Genomic DNA, 20,376 nt, shown 5'->3' with positions numbered 1-20,376 from the left:
TATCCTCTCATCAAGGGCGTAGCTAGAGATTTGGGGACCCTAGGTGTTGAGTTAGTAAAGAGAGTCCCCTTCCCCTATCAAGGTGAGTTGGTAGTAAATTGTATGCATACTAACATGATTTTATTTTCTGACCTTGCTTTGTTACCTCCCCTCTTGGAGGCCGGCGATTTTCAAAAAGTCTCTAACCCCTTCTTCCCCTTAGCTACACCACTGCCTCTCAAGACTTTCATATCTGGTAATTATTTTTTTCTGGATGACGCATCATCATTTCTTTCCTATAAAAACGATATTTTTTTATTTACTCCTCCTCAATGATGTATTATAACCAATTCTTTTCATTCTTTGTCGATCCTCTCAAGAGTTGCAGTTTCCTCCCGTGCAGAGAGTAATTATAATTTGAATTGTTTCTTTTCTTTAGTCTAGACGTAACAGTTCCTCCTGTACTTAAGCCAGATGGCTCTGTCTCTCACTGTCCAAAGGAAAAGGCAACCCTTTTGGCTGATGTGTTTAACAATAAGCAGAGTAAGGAGAAACTTCAGCTTTTCGATCTCGTAAATAGAAGCTCTCTTGATGGACCTTGATGCTTATGAAGGTGTAGACCCAAATGGTATTTTTCCTTTTTTTTTTATAAAGACTGCAAATTTCTTAGCATCTAAGATATCTGTTATTTTCCGCAAAATATCAGCAAGAGGTTATTTTAGAATTTGTTGGAGAATTGTGGTAGCTGAAGTCAAGCTGATTACCGCCCAATTTCCATAACTCCCATATTGTCCTTTGGAAAAACGTCTAAATAGGTTTGCTGAAGGTAATCATCTGTTCCCTAGTTTGCAAATTGGCTTTCTTAAAGCCCTTGGTGCATGTAATGCCCTTCTTACAATCTCCAATGGTGTACAAAAATCCTTTGATTGTGGTCAGGAAGTTGGTACGATTGGCCCTGATTTTAGTGTTGCCTTTGATCGTGTTAATCATGAGGCCCTTGTATTCAAATTTAAACAGCTAGGAGTGGGTGAGTCTTTTCTTAGCATCATTACTGATTTTTTAATTAATAGATTGCAACGAGTTTTTGTTAATGGACACCGTAGTGACCATAGGTATGTGATATCTGGCGTCCCTCAGAGTAGTGTTCTTGGCCCATTACTTTTCATACTATATACACATGGACCTAGAAAACAAGCTCGTTGCATATGCAGATGATAGTACTCTCTTTGAATCAATTCTATTACCTGAGTGTATATCTGGGATTACTGAATCCCTTAATAGAGAGATCTGACTAAAATTAGTATATGATGCAAATTATGGGGCATGAAGTTAAATCCTAACAAAACTCAAAGTCGAGGACTGTGCCTTCTCAACATCCGGATCTCAGCACTGATAATGTTTCTTTAACTCTGCATGACTCTTAAAATGTTAGGTGTGATAGTCGACAGCAAACTTACTTTTGAGAAAAGCATTAGGTTTGTCTCTTCACCTGCAAAAAAAAAAAAAAAAAAAAAAAAAGGCTTATTAAGAAAGTCTTGCAAAACATTCGGTGATCAATCTATTCTGAAGAAGTGTTTTGATTCTTTCATTCTACCTTGTTTCGAGTATTGCTCAGCTGCTGCTGATTCTCATCTTAATTTTTTGAATTTCTTATTCCTGATTATTATTATTATTATTATTATTATTATTATTATTATTATTATTATATGATCTTCCTAATCGTTTGGTAGTTAAATTGATTGACTTCAAAAGTTCAAAGTTGCAGCAAATGTTTATATGTTGAACAGGCTGACATAAGTCTTTTTACGTGTAAGATATGTTAAGATGAGGCTACTTGTAGCGCCTAAGCACCGCCCACATAAGTGACGTCATTGTCCACGTCCCGGGCTATCTGTATTTCCTTGTCCAGTTCTCCCTGGTGAAATCCCCAATAGGCGTCGGATACAGTCTTGTATGAGCAAAGGGGAATGCTGGATACCATATCGAAGAGCGTAGGGGTATGGTACGTCTCCCTTCTACAACTTGCATTGAGTTTTTGGTAGTCGACCATACGCCTTGGTTGCCTCGTTTTCTTGGCCACAATCACCATACGTGAACACCATTCTATGGGCTCTCCAGGGGGAGCTCTTTGTAAGACCCCTCTCTTGACGTCCTCCTCCAACTGGGCTTTCACCTCCTTTTCCCAGTGCTTAGGTACCGACGCAGGTGTGTGGCAGGCGTAAGGAACTGCGTCAGGTAATAAGTGGATTCGGTGGGGTTCCCCATCCATTATCAGGAGGGGTTCTCTCTTGGTGTTGAAAGTCGTACTTGAAAAATGGGCTAATAACCAGTTTTCTAATCTGGTAATATTCTCCTCACTTGGGGGAAACAGAATGGTCGTCGGTCTTGCAGGTTGATCGGTTGCTTCAGCTAATGTATGGGTTGCACATGCTGCTATGGGGGCAGAGTCCGTGAAGGGGGCGTGGTCAGCAAACGTTTCTGGCACAAGACCAAGTTTCTTGTAAGCATCCAGGGTTAAATAAAAATCAATGAAGGACTTTACAAAGTATACTTCCTGGTTGTGTGCTTCCCCTTGTATTATATGGTACAAGAGATCGACCCTAAACACTTCAGATGTAGGTTGGCAAAGTCTCGTAATCCTCCCTTTAACCTCAGCTTAGCTAGTTTTATGTTCAACGTCGCAAGAATAGCGGGTCCTGCAACACAAACCTGGGCACCAGTGTCCGTCACCGCTCGGACACAGAACCACTCTCCCAGGTTGGCCAAGCATACATCGACACGAATAGTGGATTGCACGGACGGCCCATTCTGCGACCTTGCCTCTGCCACTACGACAATCGCGATCACTGAACCTTCTATGTCCGACTCCGCTGCCAGACCACTAACGTTATTCCTGGCACTCCGCCCTCTGCAACACTTCTTCAGGTGACCGGTTTTACCGCACCCGTAACGTGTCATTTTTCTTACGGGACATGAGGAATATCCAGGGGTATGACGAGTACCACAATTACCACAAAGACACGATTGTACTTTTACAGAGGTTCTCCTGTCACAATGGTGTTCCTCCTCGAACCCACTGACAGCAGCTGCACTTGGGGAGCTGCTAAGCCATGCCCTATTAGGAAGGACGTCATCATGGGCATGACACTGAGGGAGTCGATATCACGAATATTATTGCATGACTGAAACACTTGCCTTTTGAGCACTTTATCAATTAGGCCTACCATGAGCTTACGCAAAAGCATATATTGAGATAAATCATGATTGCAATTAGGACATGTGAATGCACAATCAGTAGCCTTTTGCGTACACTTAATAAAATAATCATTGAAGGACTCACTAGGCTCTTGGGCCAAATAAAAAACTCTAGCCACTGCACCACTTGGTTAGAAGCTTTCACTACCATTTGCTTAACTGTATTGAATGCGCCTTCAGTAGACAGGGCACTCCACTGGGTGTCAGTATACCTAGAATCGAGGGCACGTTGCAATATCGGAACACAATGCAGCCTTATGTGATGAACTGCTTCGTTAGGCTTCAACTTGCATAGTTGCAACCAACACTCTATTGACTGTTTCCAAGACCTGAAGGCTGCAGGGGACACCTCAGCCTCGCACTTTTCTGGAGCTGCTGACGAAGGGATCCTTGGTTGGGGGACATTGATACCCTGGGGTGACAACACTGTTATCTCAGCCTGAAGATTCTAGATGGCTTATTACTGCGTTTGTAACACGTGGTGAGCCTGCAGCATGGAAGCCGGCGATATCCTGCCACCGGTTCCAGAGGTTCCTATCCTTGCAATCCTGCCCCTAGGGGTTGCAAACGAGGGTCGTCTCGGCGGTGGTGCCATGCTGTGCCATGGTTATTACTGTAGGTCCTCTTTTTTTTTTTTCATTCACTGCGCCATGTTAGATCTTAAGCTAGGCAGGATGAGGAAATGATAGTCAGCATGGTTTTGTATCTTCATTGCAACTGATTCACAGTGGAAGGAAATACAGATAGCCTGTGACGTGGACAATGACGTCACTTATGTGGGCGGCGCTTAGGCGCTACAAGCAGCCTCATTTTAACATGAAGCCCACGCCCTCCTTACTCCAGTCAGTGACTGCAACAGTCGGCTGCAGCTTGTCATAGTAGTTGAGGCCATCCTTGGCCAACTTGCAGACGATATCTTGCACTTGACGAAACTTCTCCTGAAGCTTTTCATCCCAATAGACCTGTTTGCCTGAGGGCTTCTTCAGCAGGTCTCTAAACTGGGTCATGATGGGCGCTGTTGTGTGGAAGGGGGCCAGCTGATTGACAAAACCCTACCATGACCTGATGTCAGATGTTGTGGGTTTTTAGGGCATAGAAAAACTTTTGATGGCAGATAAATAATCTTCTGAAGGCTTGTAGGAGTCCCAGCCGACATTGAATCCGACGAATTCCACTTCTTCCTTGCAGAACTTGAATTTTTCTGGTTTCAAAGTGATGACTTTGTATGCACAGACAGCAAGGATATCATACACATGCCGAAAGGCGCTTTCTATGCTCGAATCATACAGAAGTTTGACGTCCACACACTTAAACTTCCTGGGTACTTCTTCAATGGCATCATTGAAATGGCGTGTATATGCGTCGGAGGCAGAACAATGTCCCATCTGTGTGTCCTTCGGTATTGGTACCTGCCCTAAGGTGTGATGAATGTGGTTAGGGGTATGCTGCCTGAACTTAACCGTTGTCACGGACCACCGCCTTTTAGTCAAGTTACTAGGCAATAGAAGTCTCGGCGATACTACCAACCCCAGACTATTTAGATTAAAGGAGAAAACATTATTGTATAATTTCAACGTTAAATACCTACCAGGCAAGAGAAATCATACTGCTGACTTCCTCTCTCGATTTCCTAGCCTGAGGACGATGCCAGATAGACAGGATGCGAGCTTCAATGAAGAATTAACGATTGCTAAAGTGTCAGCAATCACAGAAAACCTACAGGAGCAGTGGACCCTAGAAGAGAAAACTGTTGAAGAGGTAGCCCTGGATGCCCCAGCATAACAGCTACTAGTCGCTCGAGTGACTGTAGGGGACTGGAACCAGAAGAAATCTCAAGAAAATGCATGTTTGAGGCCCTTCTACGGCATTAGAGAACGTCTCTCTATCTGGCAACCTGGTCACATAATGTTTCAACGACAACTGCATCTGCCTTGTCATTCCTGAAGGGCTCCGCCACCAGATAACCGCCAACCTCCATGCTAGACATCAAGGCCTAGATACAATGTTGAGAAGAGCGAAACATTCAGTCTATTAGCCGGGATTCGAGGGTGACCTCCAGCATGTGAAGAATTTTCTTCACTACTCTTCTTCTTCCTAGTTTATATGTAGACTTTGTTATTGTTCGTGACGTCACGGCAGGGAAAAATGTGAGTAATGTGTCTTTCTTAAGCGAGTGTCCCAAGATTAATACTTTTGTGTTTTTGTATTCATTATTCTACCTTAAGTATTTAGGTATTTTAAATCTCTTAACTACAACTCAAGTCTGCTAGTCTTGGAGGTATGGTTGTCCACACACGTAAGCCCTACTTGCTAAATTACCTTTTAGTTTCATTTTTTATTCTGTATGCCAGATGTTTAGAGTTAGGATTATCTTTGTCCCCTGGAGTTGCAAGATTTCTCCTTGCATTCTAAATAAGTGTATTGCTTAAAACTCACCTCACAAGTATTTCAAGCCTGTCCTAAATGAGAGTTGGCACCTCAAGACCGTAGGCCTACGCACCAAGATACACTTTTTTGGGGGAAGGAAGGAGGAAGCAGCTGACCTGAACTCGACCTCACAAACATACAGGCCATGGTACTGAACGGAGCTGCCAAGTCAGGCTCCAATGTCAACCTCGTGCTCCCACTCTCCATCACTAGCCTGTCCCCTTACACCATAACTAATCAAGATTACGTAGAGGAGGTCAAGCAGATAACCAGTGTCAGTGCAAATCAGCTAATTCTACAGCACGTCGGTTCCCGTCTTGGGGGCTAGTTGGAGGGGACCGTTGACTCTGCAAAATAAGTGCTGTAGGCCTAGAGAGCAAACTGAAGACCGCCACATTTAAGACACGGGCGCCCACAACATATAAAACTTTGTGAGTTTAACTAATGGCCATTCCCCCTTTAGATAAGTTTCTATTTGTCTCATAAGCTAAGCTTAGGTATTATTTTGGCATTACATCTTTCGGGCTGCGTGCATGGAAATTAATGTACTCATATTTTTTTTGATCTTGGTAATTGCTTGAGGTTACTGACCACATGTTGGGACCTCACAGCAGCCTACCGCACAAATTGTTGATCAGAATTTTTCGACTCTTATTTATTCTGTTTGAGGGTTAATCCACAAGTTAATTCCGTTTAACATTTTCAATTTTTTTGTGTTGTAAATTCACTTATTCATTTTATCATATGAAAACTTATAGTTGAGTTACTGATATTTTTCCAATTTTTAATTTTGTTGTGTTAAAATCATAGAGTTATTTCCATCCCTTTTTACTGTAATGAATCATTTGAAATAGATTACACATTTTGGTATCTTTAACCACATTATATGAATTTTACCAATTTATACTATGGGACGGGTCAGAAGTACCCAAGGTGTTGAGAGTAACCTACTCTAGACATAGGTAAGTTGGTATCAGCGAGTGTACGCTCTTTAACTTAGTGCTTTGAAGGTGAAGATCCCCATTTAACTTTACTTTATACTTTTATACTCCACTGTTCCCCCTTTTTTTTATTGTCTCTAATTGCATTAACGTAAGATACCTGTACAGCATCTCACTGGGGTCACTGGGACGGAGTCGTAACAGAGCCTTAGAGTGAGATGACTCTAGCCCTGACAAAGCTAGAGTAGGTCATAAATTATTTCCAATTTAACGTGTGGAGTTCTCCGGCCTCTGGACAGTAAAATTGCCTCCCTTTGTATTTAAGAGTGAAGGTTAGTGAACTATGGCAGTAAAGTATTAGCAGGGCGTTTGTGTCCCAAGAGTAAGTGCTCATTATCCTCCCCTGTTGAGCTTTGGGTAATTGCCGTAGGGAGACTTTCCTGGACTAAGTTCCCACTCAACCATTTAGATAAAAATTCTCCACACAGCATCATCGTTCACGATGTACATCGTGCGACGCCCACGCACCAATACTGCCTGCCAAAGTCATGAAAATGACTCCTGCCCCAGAGTATCTGTTCCAACAGACTGTCACGGACTTGTTTCAGCTCGAAGGACCATGTATATGGCATATTGTGACAGGCTCACAGGCTGGCTAGAAATAGCCCACTTCCCCAATGGCACCTCATCTGCAAAGGTCATGACAAAACTTAGGCATTACTTCACTCGATAGGGAGCACCTGAACAATTGTTTACGGCGGCACCAACCTGGTGAGTGAAGATATGATGACCTTCTACAGGAGATGGAGAGTTGACATACGCCTATCATCGGCCCACTACCCGCAGTCAAATGGGAGAGCCGAGGCTGCAGTTAAATCCGCAAAAAGGATAATTAAAACAAGTATCAGCGGGACTGGAAGCCTCGATAATGACAAGGTATCATTGGCCATGGTACAACACCTGAACACGCCCTTGAGGAGTATAAATAAATCTCCGGCGCAATTGGCAATTGGGAGACAGCTACGGGATGGTGTACCGACCGCAAGACTCAACTATATGATAGACCAATACTGGAGAAAATCCATTAGAAAAAGAGAATTCCAGGTAGCAGAGAAAAATGAGAAGATAATTGAAAGCGGCAGCAACAGGAGGCTAACGCCCTTACAGCCAGGCACACACGTTAGTTCAGAACCAGATGACAAAGGCCTGGGACAGGCTGGGAATCATAGTCGAGCAACGACCTCATAGACAGTACATCGTAAGACTAGATGGTAGTGAGCGACGGGCGTCAGTTGATAAGGAACAGAAGACACCTCAAGGTCACTGAACTGCCCGTCAATGACGCAATAGGAGCCACTCCTACCGACGACGAAGTGGAGCATGAACCTAAGTTTCCTTCAGCAGCGCCAAAGGTACGGCCTCCAAGGAAGAGAGACGCCCCTGTCTGGATGAACGATTGTGTATAATTATCTTTGCTTTGATTCTGCATTCATGTGGCGAAATTTCACCGGTTTATACTCAATAGCCCGATGTACTGGGCTGATCACAATGTCTGAAGGACTCACTTCACAAAACCACTGGGGAAGTAAATAGAATATGGCTATATTTTAACAAATTTTATTATAAAAATAATAATCTAATACGAGAAACATGAAAGATGAACCTTTACTTGACATACAAGAACATGTGCGTGACCGAAAAAAACTATGTCCGCATCGGACTCAAGATTTTAGCAAAATTAATTGAAAATTTATAGTTATCTCGATAAACCTCTTACCAAGACCTTTAGACGTACTTTACACAATAACACTGATCCCCTGGCACAAGGATCGACAAAATATTAACAGATACAAACTTTACAATAACTCTATCAAGACCTACATGGAAACCGACCTGGGTACACTAGGGGTGGGGAGAGAGAACAATTAGATAGGACTTACTGTGGTTGGGGACGTCGGATCAAAGAGACAGAGCAAGCCTCGGCATCCTCCGACGTCACCTTTCTCGCGCAATTTTTCCTGAACCTAAATTTCTAGATTGGATTTTTTTATCATGTTACAATAGAATGACGTTATTTTTCTTAATCTTAAATTACAAGTGATTGATTTCTTTAGTCTCAGCACCTCCCCTACCAGGCGGTTTCTCTTTTTGGTTCTAAACATTCTCGTCTTGAACGACATTCATTCGCCCGCGAGTTCTCTCCTCTCCCTCCAATTTGACGTAATCGTAAGAGGAGTCAAATGGCGGGAACTTCGATTGATCAGGTCGAAATTCCCGACATCCTCCACGCCCCAAAATAAGGAGCGATGAAACGTCGGTCAATTGGATGGGGCTGGACTCGGGGTGGGGGGGAGTGACTTACTCCGAGACTGTTAGGCTCGCTGCGTAGCGCTCCGCAACGACTCGAACAGAGTACGCACAATATACAACACAGCAATGTTACCCCGGGGTAATAAACACAATCAATAATATACATAGTCATACAACAGTTCAAATTAGGCAATGGGCCTATCAATCCTAATGTACTCGTGTATAATACACATAAGGAACAGCAGAAATCAGTGATAATGTACACACACATTTTACAAAATTCAAATGGCAAAGCAAGTAGGCAATGGGCCTAAAACAAACAGAAAATGGCAATGGAAATGCATACATTACAATTCAAATGCAAAGGCAATTAGGCAATGGGCCTAAGACAATCAGAAAATGGCAGAAATGCATACAATTCAAATGCAAAGGCAATTAGGCAATGGGCCTAAAACAATCAGAAAATGGCAATGGAAATGCACACAATTCAAGTGCAAGGCAATGGGCCTAAAACAAACAGAAAATGGCAATGGAAATGCATACATTACAATTCAAATGCAAAGGCAATTAGGCAATGGGCCTAAAACAATCAGAAAATGGCAGAAATGCATACATAACAATTCAAGTGCAAAGGCAATTAGGCAATGGGCCCAAGACAATCAGAAAATGGCTGAAATGCATACATAACAATTCAAGTGCAAAGGCAATTAGGCAATGGGCCTAAGACAATCAGAAAATGGCAGAAATGCATACATGACAATTCAAATTCAGTCTGTCTCAACTCACAATAATCGAGACTTCTATAGCGCTGCTACATGCTGGCTGTTACTTAATGGAGTACAAGAGGGAGGGTTGGTTCTGTGCAACGCTCGGTCTGTACGCACGAGAGACCATCCCGTCCCCGTTCTCCACCCCCTACGCACTTCCAACCTCCGCAGATTCACGCACACCTCACAAACTCCACCCTCCCTACCTTCCAGATAGGACACGCCCCTTTTTCACTCATTGTTTACAGCTACGTTTTATATATCGTCACCTTTCAGCAGACAGTCCATCAGTTCTCGCTGTTTCGCGGCAGCCCTTCTCAATGGGCGTGAAGAACGTCCTTGTGCGTTCGTCTGCTCTGATTCAGTTTCATTTTCATTTTCACTTCTTTCACTAACTGCATAGTTCTCACCTTTCTCGTCGTTGTCGTCCGTTCCTGTGGCTGGTTGTTGAGTTGTCGTAGCTGTTGCCATACCCTGATCGTCCCCAGACGTCTTCGCTATCCTTGGCATTCCGGCTGTCGAACTGTACGCGCCCTCTTCTCCGTCATCGCCGTCGTCGTCGTCTTCTCCTCCATCGTCATCCTCAGAGGGGGCTATTTCTAGGGGAACCAGTGGCTGACAGCTCGCAGCGACTCGACACCCTCAAACAACACTTTAGCCGAACGTACGACTCCATCGTCGTCAGGATACGTCTCCACGACACGTCCCAGAGGCCATGTCGCTCTTTTCTTATTCTCCTGCCTAACTAGCACAATGTCTCCGGGGTGCAGCTTGGAGGGTTCCCCGGGCCGACAGTCGTGCCGGGCTCTCAAGGCACTCAAGTATTCCCTTCTCCATCTTTCTCTAAACGCTTTGAGTGAATCTGTCAATCTTACGTAACGATCACGTAGCTTCCGAGAGGTGAAGGTTGCGTTGAGATGGTCGTCCGGTAAGATTGGTGCCATGAAGTGGACTTGGTGTCCTCTTATCAAATGGGAGGGGGTGAGAACTTCATCCTCGCGCTTGTCACCGCTGTACATAAGCGGCCGATTATTCACCACTGCTTCTGCTTCTTTCACGAGGGTTAGCACGTGGGCGTCCGGCAGGTACTTCTTTCCGAGGGCTATCTGGAGGGTCCGTTTCGTCACTCCTATCAAACACTCGAAGAACCCACCTTTCCAAGGTGCACGGGGCGTCTGAAACCGCCACTTTATGCCAGTTTTCCTCAGGAACTGCTGGACTTCATCTTCTTCGTAAAGTCCCTGCAGGAGGTGGCTGGCTGCCTTGAAGGTTTGATGGTTATCGGACATAATGAGCTGTGGGGCACCATGGGTGGCACTAAACCGTCTAAGTGCCAATACGAATTCTTCTGCTTCCAAAGAGGGACAGAAGTCAAGGTACACGGCTCTGCTAGCCATGCAGGTTATGATAAGTATATATCCTGGCTGCGTTTCTGTATGAATAGCTGCTGTGTGGTCCACTCCGACCGCTGTGAAGGGTTTTGTGAGGGTGATCCTTTCCTTTGGCAGGGGGGGTGGTGGTGGCTGTCTCGTTAGAGTCTGGAAGGCTAGCTTGCATTCGGGGCATTGCCGCACGGTTCGCTTCGCAATGGAACGTAGACCCGCCACCCAACATTTCTGTCGAAAGATACCTATTAGAGTATTCACCCCACAATGCAAATGTAACTGATGTAAATAATTTAAATACATCCTAACTAAATGCCCTTTGACTGGCAAGAGAATTAAGTGATCAGTTTCTCCTACATGGGACACTCGTCCCCTGGTGCAGATGAGATTATCTACTAAAACTAAATTCAATTGTCTGACAAAATTAGCAACTTCACGAGGGGGTCTGACTCCGCCCTCTAAGTAGGCATAAACAGTAGGCAAATAATGTTTTTGCTCTAATTGGACAACAATACTGAACGGATGCCGTTCTATCTTAGCAAACTTTAAAACTAGTCTGGCTACTCTCAACAAGAATTGGAACCCTACTTCCCTTTTCAGGATGTCCCAAATCTCGCCTGGGGGGGTAGGACACATCTCCTCCCTTAACTCCTGTACCGCCGCTACTACGTGAGTTTGATGTAGTGGATCTTCTTCCCTGCAAGGAACAGGTTTTCCCGTGGTCCTGAGGAATTCTGGACCGTTCCTCCACAGGTAGTTAGCTTGCAATTGTCGAGCCGTTGCACCTCGGGATAGGATATCGGCAGGGTTCTGATGACTAGGGACATGGTTCAGACTGAAACTACAAACCTGCTGAATAAAAATAATCTCCGCCACTCTGTTAGAAACAAACACATTTTTATTAGATCGGGCATCGGGAGATGCTACCCATGCCAACGTTACCTTACTGTCGGTCCACGTTACTATTTCCCGTGGCTCGATCAGTTCCTTGAGCGTTCTTGCTAGTCTGCTGCCTAACAACAAGGCCAGTAGCTCTAACTTAGGGATCGTCAGTTTGGTCATCCCTTTCGGAGTGATCCTGGTTTTACTGGTAACCAAACTTACCCGATTGCATTCGTCCCTAGTATATGCCACTGCTCCATATGCCTTACTGCTGGCATCGGTGAACACATGAAGTTCTAAGCCCCTTCTTCCTATCGATCTTTGAAAGGTGATGTCGCTCACCGCTTTCAAATCATTCAACAATTCACTTGCCTCTTTAGCCCTTTCTTCTCCTAACACATCATCCCAACCTACATTATCCTCCCATAGTTGTTGAAGGAAGAGTTTTCCCCTTACAAATAATGGGCTTATCAAACCTATCGGATCATAAATGGAGACTTATAGGGAAAGTACCCTACGCTTCGTAGGCACCCATCCCTCCCCCAACTCACAGATCCTTTTACTTTCTTTCACACACAATCTGTCCACGTCCCGGGCCCATCGCAGCCCGGGCACGTTCACACTCACAGGCTCACTCCACTGTTTCTCGCTATCGAAGGCCAAGTGATTGCTTGCCCACCCTTCTAAGGGCATACCCGCCCCTTTTAAGATGTTATGAACAGACTCATGCTCTCGCCTCATATGCTCTAAATCTTCAAACGTGGCTAGATAGTTATCGACATAGAAGGATTTTACTAAATCTGGGCGCCCTTCCTCTTTAAAATGACAATTTAATATCTGTTGTAGCAAAAATGGACTAGCTGTGATGCCGAACACCACGACTCTAAAGGCGAAGGTAAGCGCTCGACCAGCTGCCTCGCGCCACAGAAATCGTGTGTATTTGGCATCACGAGGATCTAACAAAACACGATGGAATGCTTTACTTATGTCGGCTAACATGGCATATCGGTTCAACCTAAACCTTATAATTAAACTATATGCTACCTCTACCAAATTGGGCCCAGGTAAGAGACATTCATTCAATGACTTGCAACCCTTTGACTTTGCCAAGGCATTGAACACGATTCTAAGGGGGGTGGTACGGCTGTCTTTCTTAACACCAAAGTGTGGCATGTAATAACCTTCCACTATGGGGTTTTTCACCTCTGATATAAAACCTGCTTCGATATATCTATCTATTACTCCCTGATATTGTTCAAAATATTTCCTATCCTTTCTGAATTTGGTCTGCAACGACTCTAACTGCGCCACAGCGTTACGATAATTTGTTTCTGGCCTAGCATCCGACCCGAATGGTAGGCTAACCTGATATCCCTCAGGTTTCTCACAACGCTTTGCGATACCTTTCGCACGGCCACGGCCTCGCGAACAGTGTATTGCTCAGATGGGGTGATGCCAACACGGTCTAATCGCCACCACTCGTCTACATCATACAGATATGGCTCGTCCGTGATTCTGCCCACTCTCAACGTTCTTACTTGTTCGACCTTTTCCCCTTGGAACAGCCACTGTGGCACCTTCCCGTACGGGGACATACCATTATGCGTCAAGAAGAGATTTATCCCATCTACTTTTTCAACACCTGTAATAAAATAGCTAAAATAATCAGCCCCAACTAAAATGTGAACGTTCTTCATGGTATCTGATTGGTTTGCTGGATCGGCTAACGTGACTCCCTTGGTCAACAGATGCTGTCTGACCTTTACATAACCCACATTATGTATCGGGACGTTCACATGTTCGTGTGCCACCAACTTCATACGCACGATTCTCTTCCCCATTTCAACCTTGCAACTTACTACATCGTATTGTCCGCTTATTTCCTCGGAACCAAACGGAGCTATATTCAAGGATACTCTTCCTACCACCGGTAGGCCTAATTGACGGGCAATTTTTGCTGAGATGAAGCTCCTCTGGCTTCCTGAGTCAAGAAATAGGCGGACTCGCTTACTACCTTGCTTTTGTTGAATACCTGCCATGGCTGTTGGCAAGATAGTGCATGGGAGGTCCACATCAGACCTCTGCGCGATCTTTGCGCTTGTGCATGGTTTAGATTCTACTTTAACTTTGGATGGACAGGGGGCAGTTTGGTTCTGCGCAGGCGTCGCATTTACTACGGGGCGGGACGTTGTTGATTGACTATTACTACTATGACTAGGGATTGACTGCGGTCTACCCACATCGCAAATTGCAGTGTGGTGCTTAGCATTACAGTTTCTACAGGAATTTGAAACGGGACATTTATCGCTACGATGGCCTGATTTCGTGCAATTAAAACAAAGACCCCTTTTTAGCAAAATGTGATGTCTAGCAGCTACGTCAGTCACTTGGCGACATCCGTTAGGCGGATGCCGTTCGCTACAAAATGGGCAGGAATTATGGTGGATGGGATGGGTTTTCGGTCTTACACTACTGTCTGGTCTTTTGTCACTCTCAAGACTGTCGCCTCTCTGCAACGCATCGTCTTATAACATTCTCACAATAAAATCTATTGCTTCAAAAAACTCGTCCAACGTGTAGTCGCATTTTCTTAAATGCTCTACCACTTTGCGGTATAGCTTTCCCTCTGAAAGTTTTTGATTAATGAGGCTCATGACCATGCCCTGGCCTAAGTCATTGGTACTAAGTCTTTTGATTTGTTCAATAATGATGGTCAACTCAAAACGGAACCTTTTGAGTTCTACTGGGTTTAGTGACGGCACAAAGATGTTGGCTAATTTACGGTGCTGAATCACGAGTGTCTGGTGCACGTTGCCATACTGCTTATCTAATAGGTCTAATGCTACACTATAGTTCGCGGCAGTTACACTTAAAGATTTGATGATCCTAAGCGGCTCTTTGCCCAACGTCCCCAATAAATACGTGAATTTAGACACTTCGTCTAAATCAGCTCTTCGATCCACGTGGATCGTGAATAGTTCACGGTACGATGCGTACTCTTGCACTTCCCCTTCAAACGTGGGGAGAGGCAGCGGCTTCAACCTGGGGAGGGCAACATTCCCCGTTGAAGGGCCTTTCACTTTATCTATTCTATTATACAATAGGGTGGAAGCACGTGTCGCTTCACCTAACATATGCCTAATTCGGGCTTCGATACTAGATTCTAATTTAACGCGCTGGCTTTTGTATAGCTCTTTAAGCTGTCGGACCTCTGTCTGCAACTCCGTTACCAAATTCTGGTAAACGGACTCAGAGTAGGTCTCCATCAGCGCCCTTTGCGTTTCGCCCAGTAAGTCTTCTACTAGGCCCATCGACGCCTCGATATGAACGATCGTGGACACAGCCATCTTAATTAACTTTACTTTACGTTTGGGGGGGTTTGGCAAGGCAAGGAAAGAAAGGTAACTTTACGTTCGGAAGGGACTCAAAGAAACTGACCCACGTGGACGATCGCTCATCGGGACGTAGACGAACCTTTAATTGTTACTTCTCTCCCACCCACAAAAGCTCATACTCTAATTAGTCCCGTCCGGCTCTGAGAAGCACTTGTGATCCGGTTCGAAGGACCAAATGTGGCGAAATTTCACCGGTTTATACTCAATAGCCCGATGTACTGGGCTGATCACAATGTCTGAAGGACTCACTTCACAAAACCATCGGGGAAGTAAATAGAATATGGCTATATTTTAACAAATTTTATTATAAAAATAATAATCTAATACGAGAAACATGAAAAATGAACCTTTACTTGACATACAAGAACATGTGCGTGACCGAAAAAAACTATGTCCGCATCGGACTCAAGATTTTAGCAAAATCAATTGAAAATTTATAAAGTTATCTCGATAAACCTCTTACCGAGACCTTTAGACGTACTTTACACAATAACACTGATCCCCTGGCACAAGGATCGACAAAATATTAACAGATACAAACTTTACAATAACTCTATCAAGACCTACATGGAAACCGACCTGGGTACACTAGGGGTGGGGAGAGAGAACAATTAGATAGGACTTACTGTGGTTGGGGACGTCGGATCAAAGAGACAGAGCAAGCCTCGGCATCCTCCGACGTCACCTTTCTCGCGCAATTTTTCCTGAACCTAAATTTCTAGATTGGATTTTTTTATCATGTTACAATAGAATGACGTTATTTTTCTTAATCTTAAATTACAAGTGATTGATTTCTTTAGTCTCAGCGCCTCCCCTACCAGGCGGTTTCTCTTTTTGGTTCTAAACATTCTCGTCTTGAACGACATTCATTCGCCCGCGAGTTCTCTCCTCTCCCTCCAATTTGACGTAATCGTAAGAGGAGTCAAATGGCAGGAACTTCGATTGATCAGGTCGAAATTCCCGACAATTCATAAAATGAAAGCAACTTTTGTTTTGTTTTACTGCACTTCGACGTGCATTGATTTCATATTTGCAAAATTATGTTTTGTATGAAATTTTAGGTTGGAGTTGCATTCACGACTCAATTATAGTGCGCATCTTGCAATGGTTTCGCTTGAGGTTATGTTGATGCTCTCTCTCTCTCTCTCTCTCTCTCTCTCTCTCTCTCTCTCTCTCTCTCTCTCTCTCTCTCTCTCTCTCTCTCTCTCTCTCAGTCATCCTAATGTTACCATTAATTATTACGATTATGATTTACCTTACATGTCTGATGTTTTTCTTTAAGAGTGTATAGCATTTCGTTTGTCATATCTGCTTTTGATATTGCCATTTATAAGTTTTGAAAATATTACCCTCGTAATATTTTGGGGGGAGATGTAAGATGTGTTAAGATGAGGCTGCTTGTAGCGCCTAAGCGCCGCCCCATTAGTGACGTCATTGTCCACGTCATGGGCTATCTGTCTTTCCCTAATCCCTCGGCTGAAAACCAGTTGCAATAAAATTACGAAATCACGCTGACTATCATTTCCTGATCCTGCCTTGCTTAAGATCTAACATTATGATTTGTTTATAGAATATCTGTTTTGTTGTTGTTACTGTTTTTTTATATATATTTTATTTTAAATGTTCATTATTTCTTAGATCGTTTATTTATTTCCTTTCCTTGCTGGGCTATTATTTCCTGTTGGAGTCCTTGGGCTTATAGCATCTTGCGTTTCCAACTAGGGTTGTACTGATAATAATAATAATAATAATAATAATAATAAGCTACAACCCCAGTTGGAAAAGCAGGATGTTATAAGCCCAAAGGATCTGACATGGAAAAATAGCCCGGTGAGAAAAGGGGATAAATAAATAAAAAAAAAACTATATGAAAAGTAATGAATTAAGAAGACAAAAGATCTTCAGATCAGTAACAACGTTAAAATAGATGTCATATATAGGCTAAACTACGAAGAGATAATCATGTCAGCTTATTCAGCATTCGTTGAAAGTTTCAATATCTTAATTTTTACAGATTCAACTGTCTAATTAGGAAGATCATTCCAGAATCTGGTCACAGCTGGAATAAAACTCCTTGAATACTGTGCAGTATTAAGCCTTATGATGGAGGAGGCAAAACTGCATACTTAGTAGCCGACAACGTACAGGATTGGAAAACATGCTTATAGATTGCTTTACCTTATATAAAACACAGGCTCTTCGTTTGCAGCCTGTAAAGTTTGGGAAGACCCAAACGCAAAGGGTGGTCAGATTTATGAAAAATCTTATGCAACATTCAAAATGAACTAACTGAACGACAAATTAAGATGAGATTATGCTGCTGAAGACCAGATAAAAGTTTAATGCTCGAAATGAGACAGAATGAGAGAATTAACACATTTCTTCGGTATATTTGATTAGGCATAAAGTGGAACGAATGCTTTAATAATGAACTTTTCGTGTTTGCTTCACTAATTTGTAGAATTTTTAAGTTTTTAAATGAACATAAAAAGAAGAAAATGTGCGACTGTAACCTTATAAATACATTAAGTGGCAACTTTTCAGTATTGCTTACGTTTGACTTTGGCTATCAAGTAATCGAGACATCCCTTTGTTTATGTAGACCTCGGCGGCTCGGCCTCGCTGTCTCGCTAGTGCTTAATACGTTTGGTTAGAAAGACCCCGTGTGGACAACGCAAGCTTTTCTATACAGATTTGCACTGCGGCACTGAGACGTCATTGATACATCATCAACTTCCATGAAGTCACTTGAAACGTCATTAAGACGTCATCAACCTCGGGCGTTAACGGACAACCACAAGTGTCAATTGGCATATCATCCATTAACAGATAACTGTACCAACCCTGGATGATTGAAAGGTGGGTTTGTGAGTTTCTGTGGGAAATAATAATCAGTGTGAAGTGTGAATGAGGTAAACCGGCTTCTAATCTAAAACGATTTATTTAAAAACCCATTAAGGATTAGGGAAATCTTTGTGATGGTTTTCATCATTTTTTTTTATAATGTACCATATACATTTGGTGGTAATTAAGCTTTTTACTTTACAATTCATACAATTCTCGGATTCAATCATGTGAATGTTATTTATTTTGATTACCTGAATATTTTGAGAGCATAACGTAAAAAAGGACAGTTTTTATTCATCTGTTACACATGCGATGATGGATTTTCATTCCGGCATGTCATCTGACCCGGAAACGGATAAAACACATACAATGAAAAGTCGAGACGAAAGTAAGTGATAAATTGTTACGTGGTCGTGGAAAGAAGATTCATTGAATATTAGAAGAAAATTATGTCAGAATATTTCCGTATAAGCGGTATTCTTTTTCACGGTGAGATCGAATATTTTAGAATTGAACATTATAAAGACATACAGATGGACGTTGTCATTACAATTTTCATCATGAAACAATTACTGGAAGATATTTACTCATTTAAAAAAAATATGGGAAAGAGAAAACAGCTCATGAAGTTAATCTTCCTTGCAGTGATATAACAATGTTATAGCTTTGCTGATAAAGCTGGCTAACATTGGAAGACCAGAAAATGAAGTGCCGTTGCAAACGTTAAAAGATACAACGATCCAGTTGCATTTGTCGTAAACGTTTTTACCTGAAACTTGTACGTAGTCGTACGTATAGCTGTATATTACCTCACACAGAATGTAACACACGTAGCATTGCCTCCCTCGAAATACGCCGCGATACCTGAGCTCCTCTTATGGTAAACGTTCACTATTATCTAACTTAATAATATAATACAATTCTATACTGATAGTAATAGTTTACGCTGGGAAGAATGATAAATTTATATCATCACATGATGAAACACCAGTAGAGTGATACACCCACCCTATTTCATACACAGTTCTAGCCCAGTTACTCTCGAAACGTGATTGTGGCTACTTTGTACTTTGTAAGCTACTATCGTCTTTGTTAGTTTTCATTTGGTATCTGAATCAGTGATTATAGGTTTCGAATGCCACGCAAATTTTTGTTATATGTGTGATATTAAGAAAGTACACTGTTAATGAAAATTACAAAATGTTCAAGGAAATATTAGATCAACTTACCGGTAAGTGTTGCTTTCGTATTACACACACACACACACACACACACACACATATATATATATATATATATATATATATATATATATATATATATATATATATATATATATATATATATGTGTGTGTATATATATATATATATATATATATATATATATATATATATATATATATATATATATATATATATATATATATATATATATATATATATATATATATATATATAGTAAACACGGCCAGAGAGAAATGCCCGAGTAAAATTGGTAAATTCATAATTGGCAACTTAGTGTATGAGGTAACGTGGTGAAATCATCTAAGCTCCTCCTTTAACTTTTCGGTGGGATTGTTAATTGTTATAGTTCTTTGACGGACTCGCTGTACTTCGTTACAATAACAGGAGTATTAAGAGGTAGGCTACCCTTAACAATAGTGACTGTTAACATTGATCGTTTACTGAAGGTAATAACAAATTGAAGTGGTGCAGATTGTGAGGCCGTAAATAATACGCATCTGATTGACTGTTGATATCAAAGTGCAGTGTACAGTTCTGGTTTCACCTGTTTTATGAAAAACTTCGTTGAAAATATATGGTAAATCTTATAGGTTCCAAAACCACTTGCTGTGTAATATATGATAAATCTTATATGCGTATTTAGTGAATAAAGAAGTCTTGTATTGCGGCTTTTTTTTTTTTTTTTTTTTTTTTTTTTTTTTTTTTTTTTTGCGGAGAAAACATCGGTACGCGTGCCATTCGTACCATCTCCACTGAATGCTGGATATATTGGAAAACGATTGAAGTTTTCTTGTGAAATGACATAATATTTTTTTTTTCATTTCATTACCTCAAGACAATCAGAGTATACGTAGGTAGGATTGACATGATAGTTAATCCATACGGAGACATTAATCCGTAGGAATCGAACATTACCCTAATATATCAGGTGTACAATAAGTTT

General features: G+C 42.2%; 1 protein-coding gene across 15 annotated transcripts in view; it reads left to right on the top strand.

Moving 5' to 3' along the window:
• The window catches only part of LOC137655764 (uncharacterized), a 38,152-nt gene that overhangs the window by 2,634 nt on the left and 15,142 nt on the right, over nt 1-20,376 (top strand). For 2 of the 15 annotated variants that reach the window (XM_068389889.1, XM_068389891.1), the window contains one exon: nt 1-82. This exon is cut by the window's left edge and continues 29 nt beyond it. The exons of 4 other annotated variants lie outside the window; for them this stretch is intronic. Coding sequence is in view for 2 of the 11 variants with exons in the window: in XM_068389878.1 (XP_068245979.1) it covers nt 19,066-19,068 (3 nt within the window). In the remaining 9 variants the exon portion in view is untranslated. Of the gene's footprint in view, nt 83-17,920; nt 18,201-18,978; nt 19,069-19,275; nt 19,420-19,699; nt 19,830-19,987; nt 20,011-20,376 lie in introns of those variants that run through there. 9 more of the 15 variants (XM_068389885.1, XM_068389883.1, XM_068389881.1 and 6 more) reach the window with 8 other exon arrangements.

This window comes from Palaemon carinicauda, chromosome 16 (assembly GCF_036898095.1).
Source record: "Palaemon carinicauda isolate YSFRI2023 chromosome 16, ASM3689809v2, whole genome shotgun sequence".
NCBI classification, from domain to species: domain Eukaryota; kingdom Metazoa; phylum Arthropoda; class Malacostraca; order Decapoda; family Palaemonidae; genus Palaemon; species Palaemon carinicauda.
Note: the sequence above shows the minus strand (reverse complement) of the source record. Positions and strands in the feature narration are given on the sequence as shown.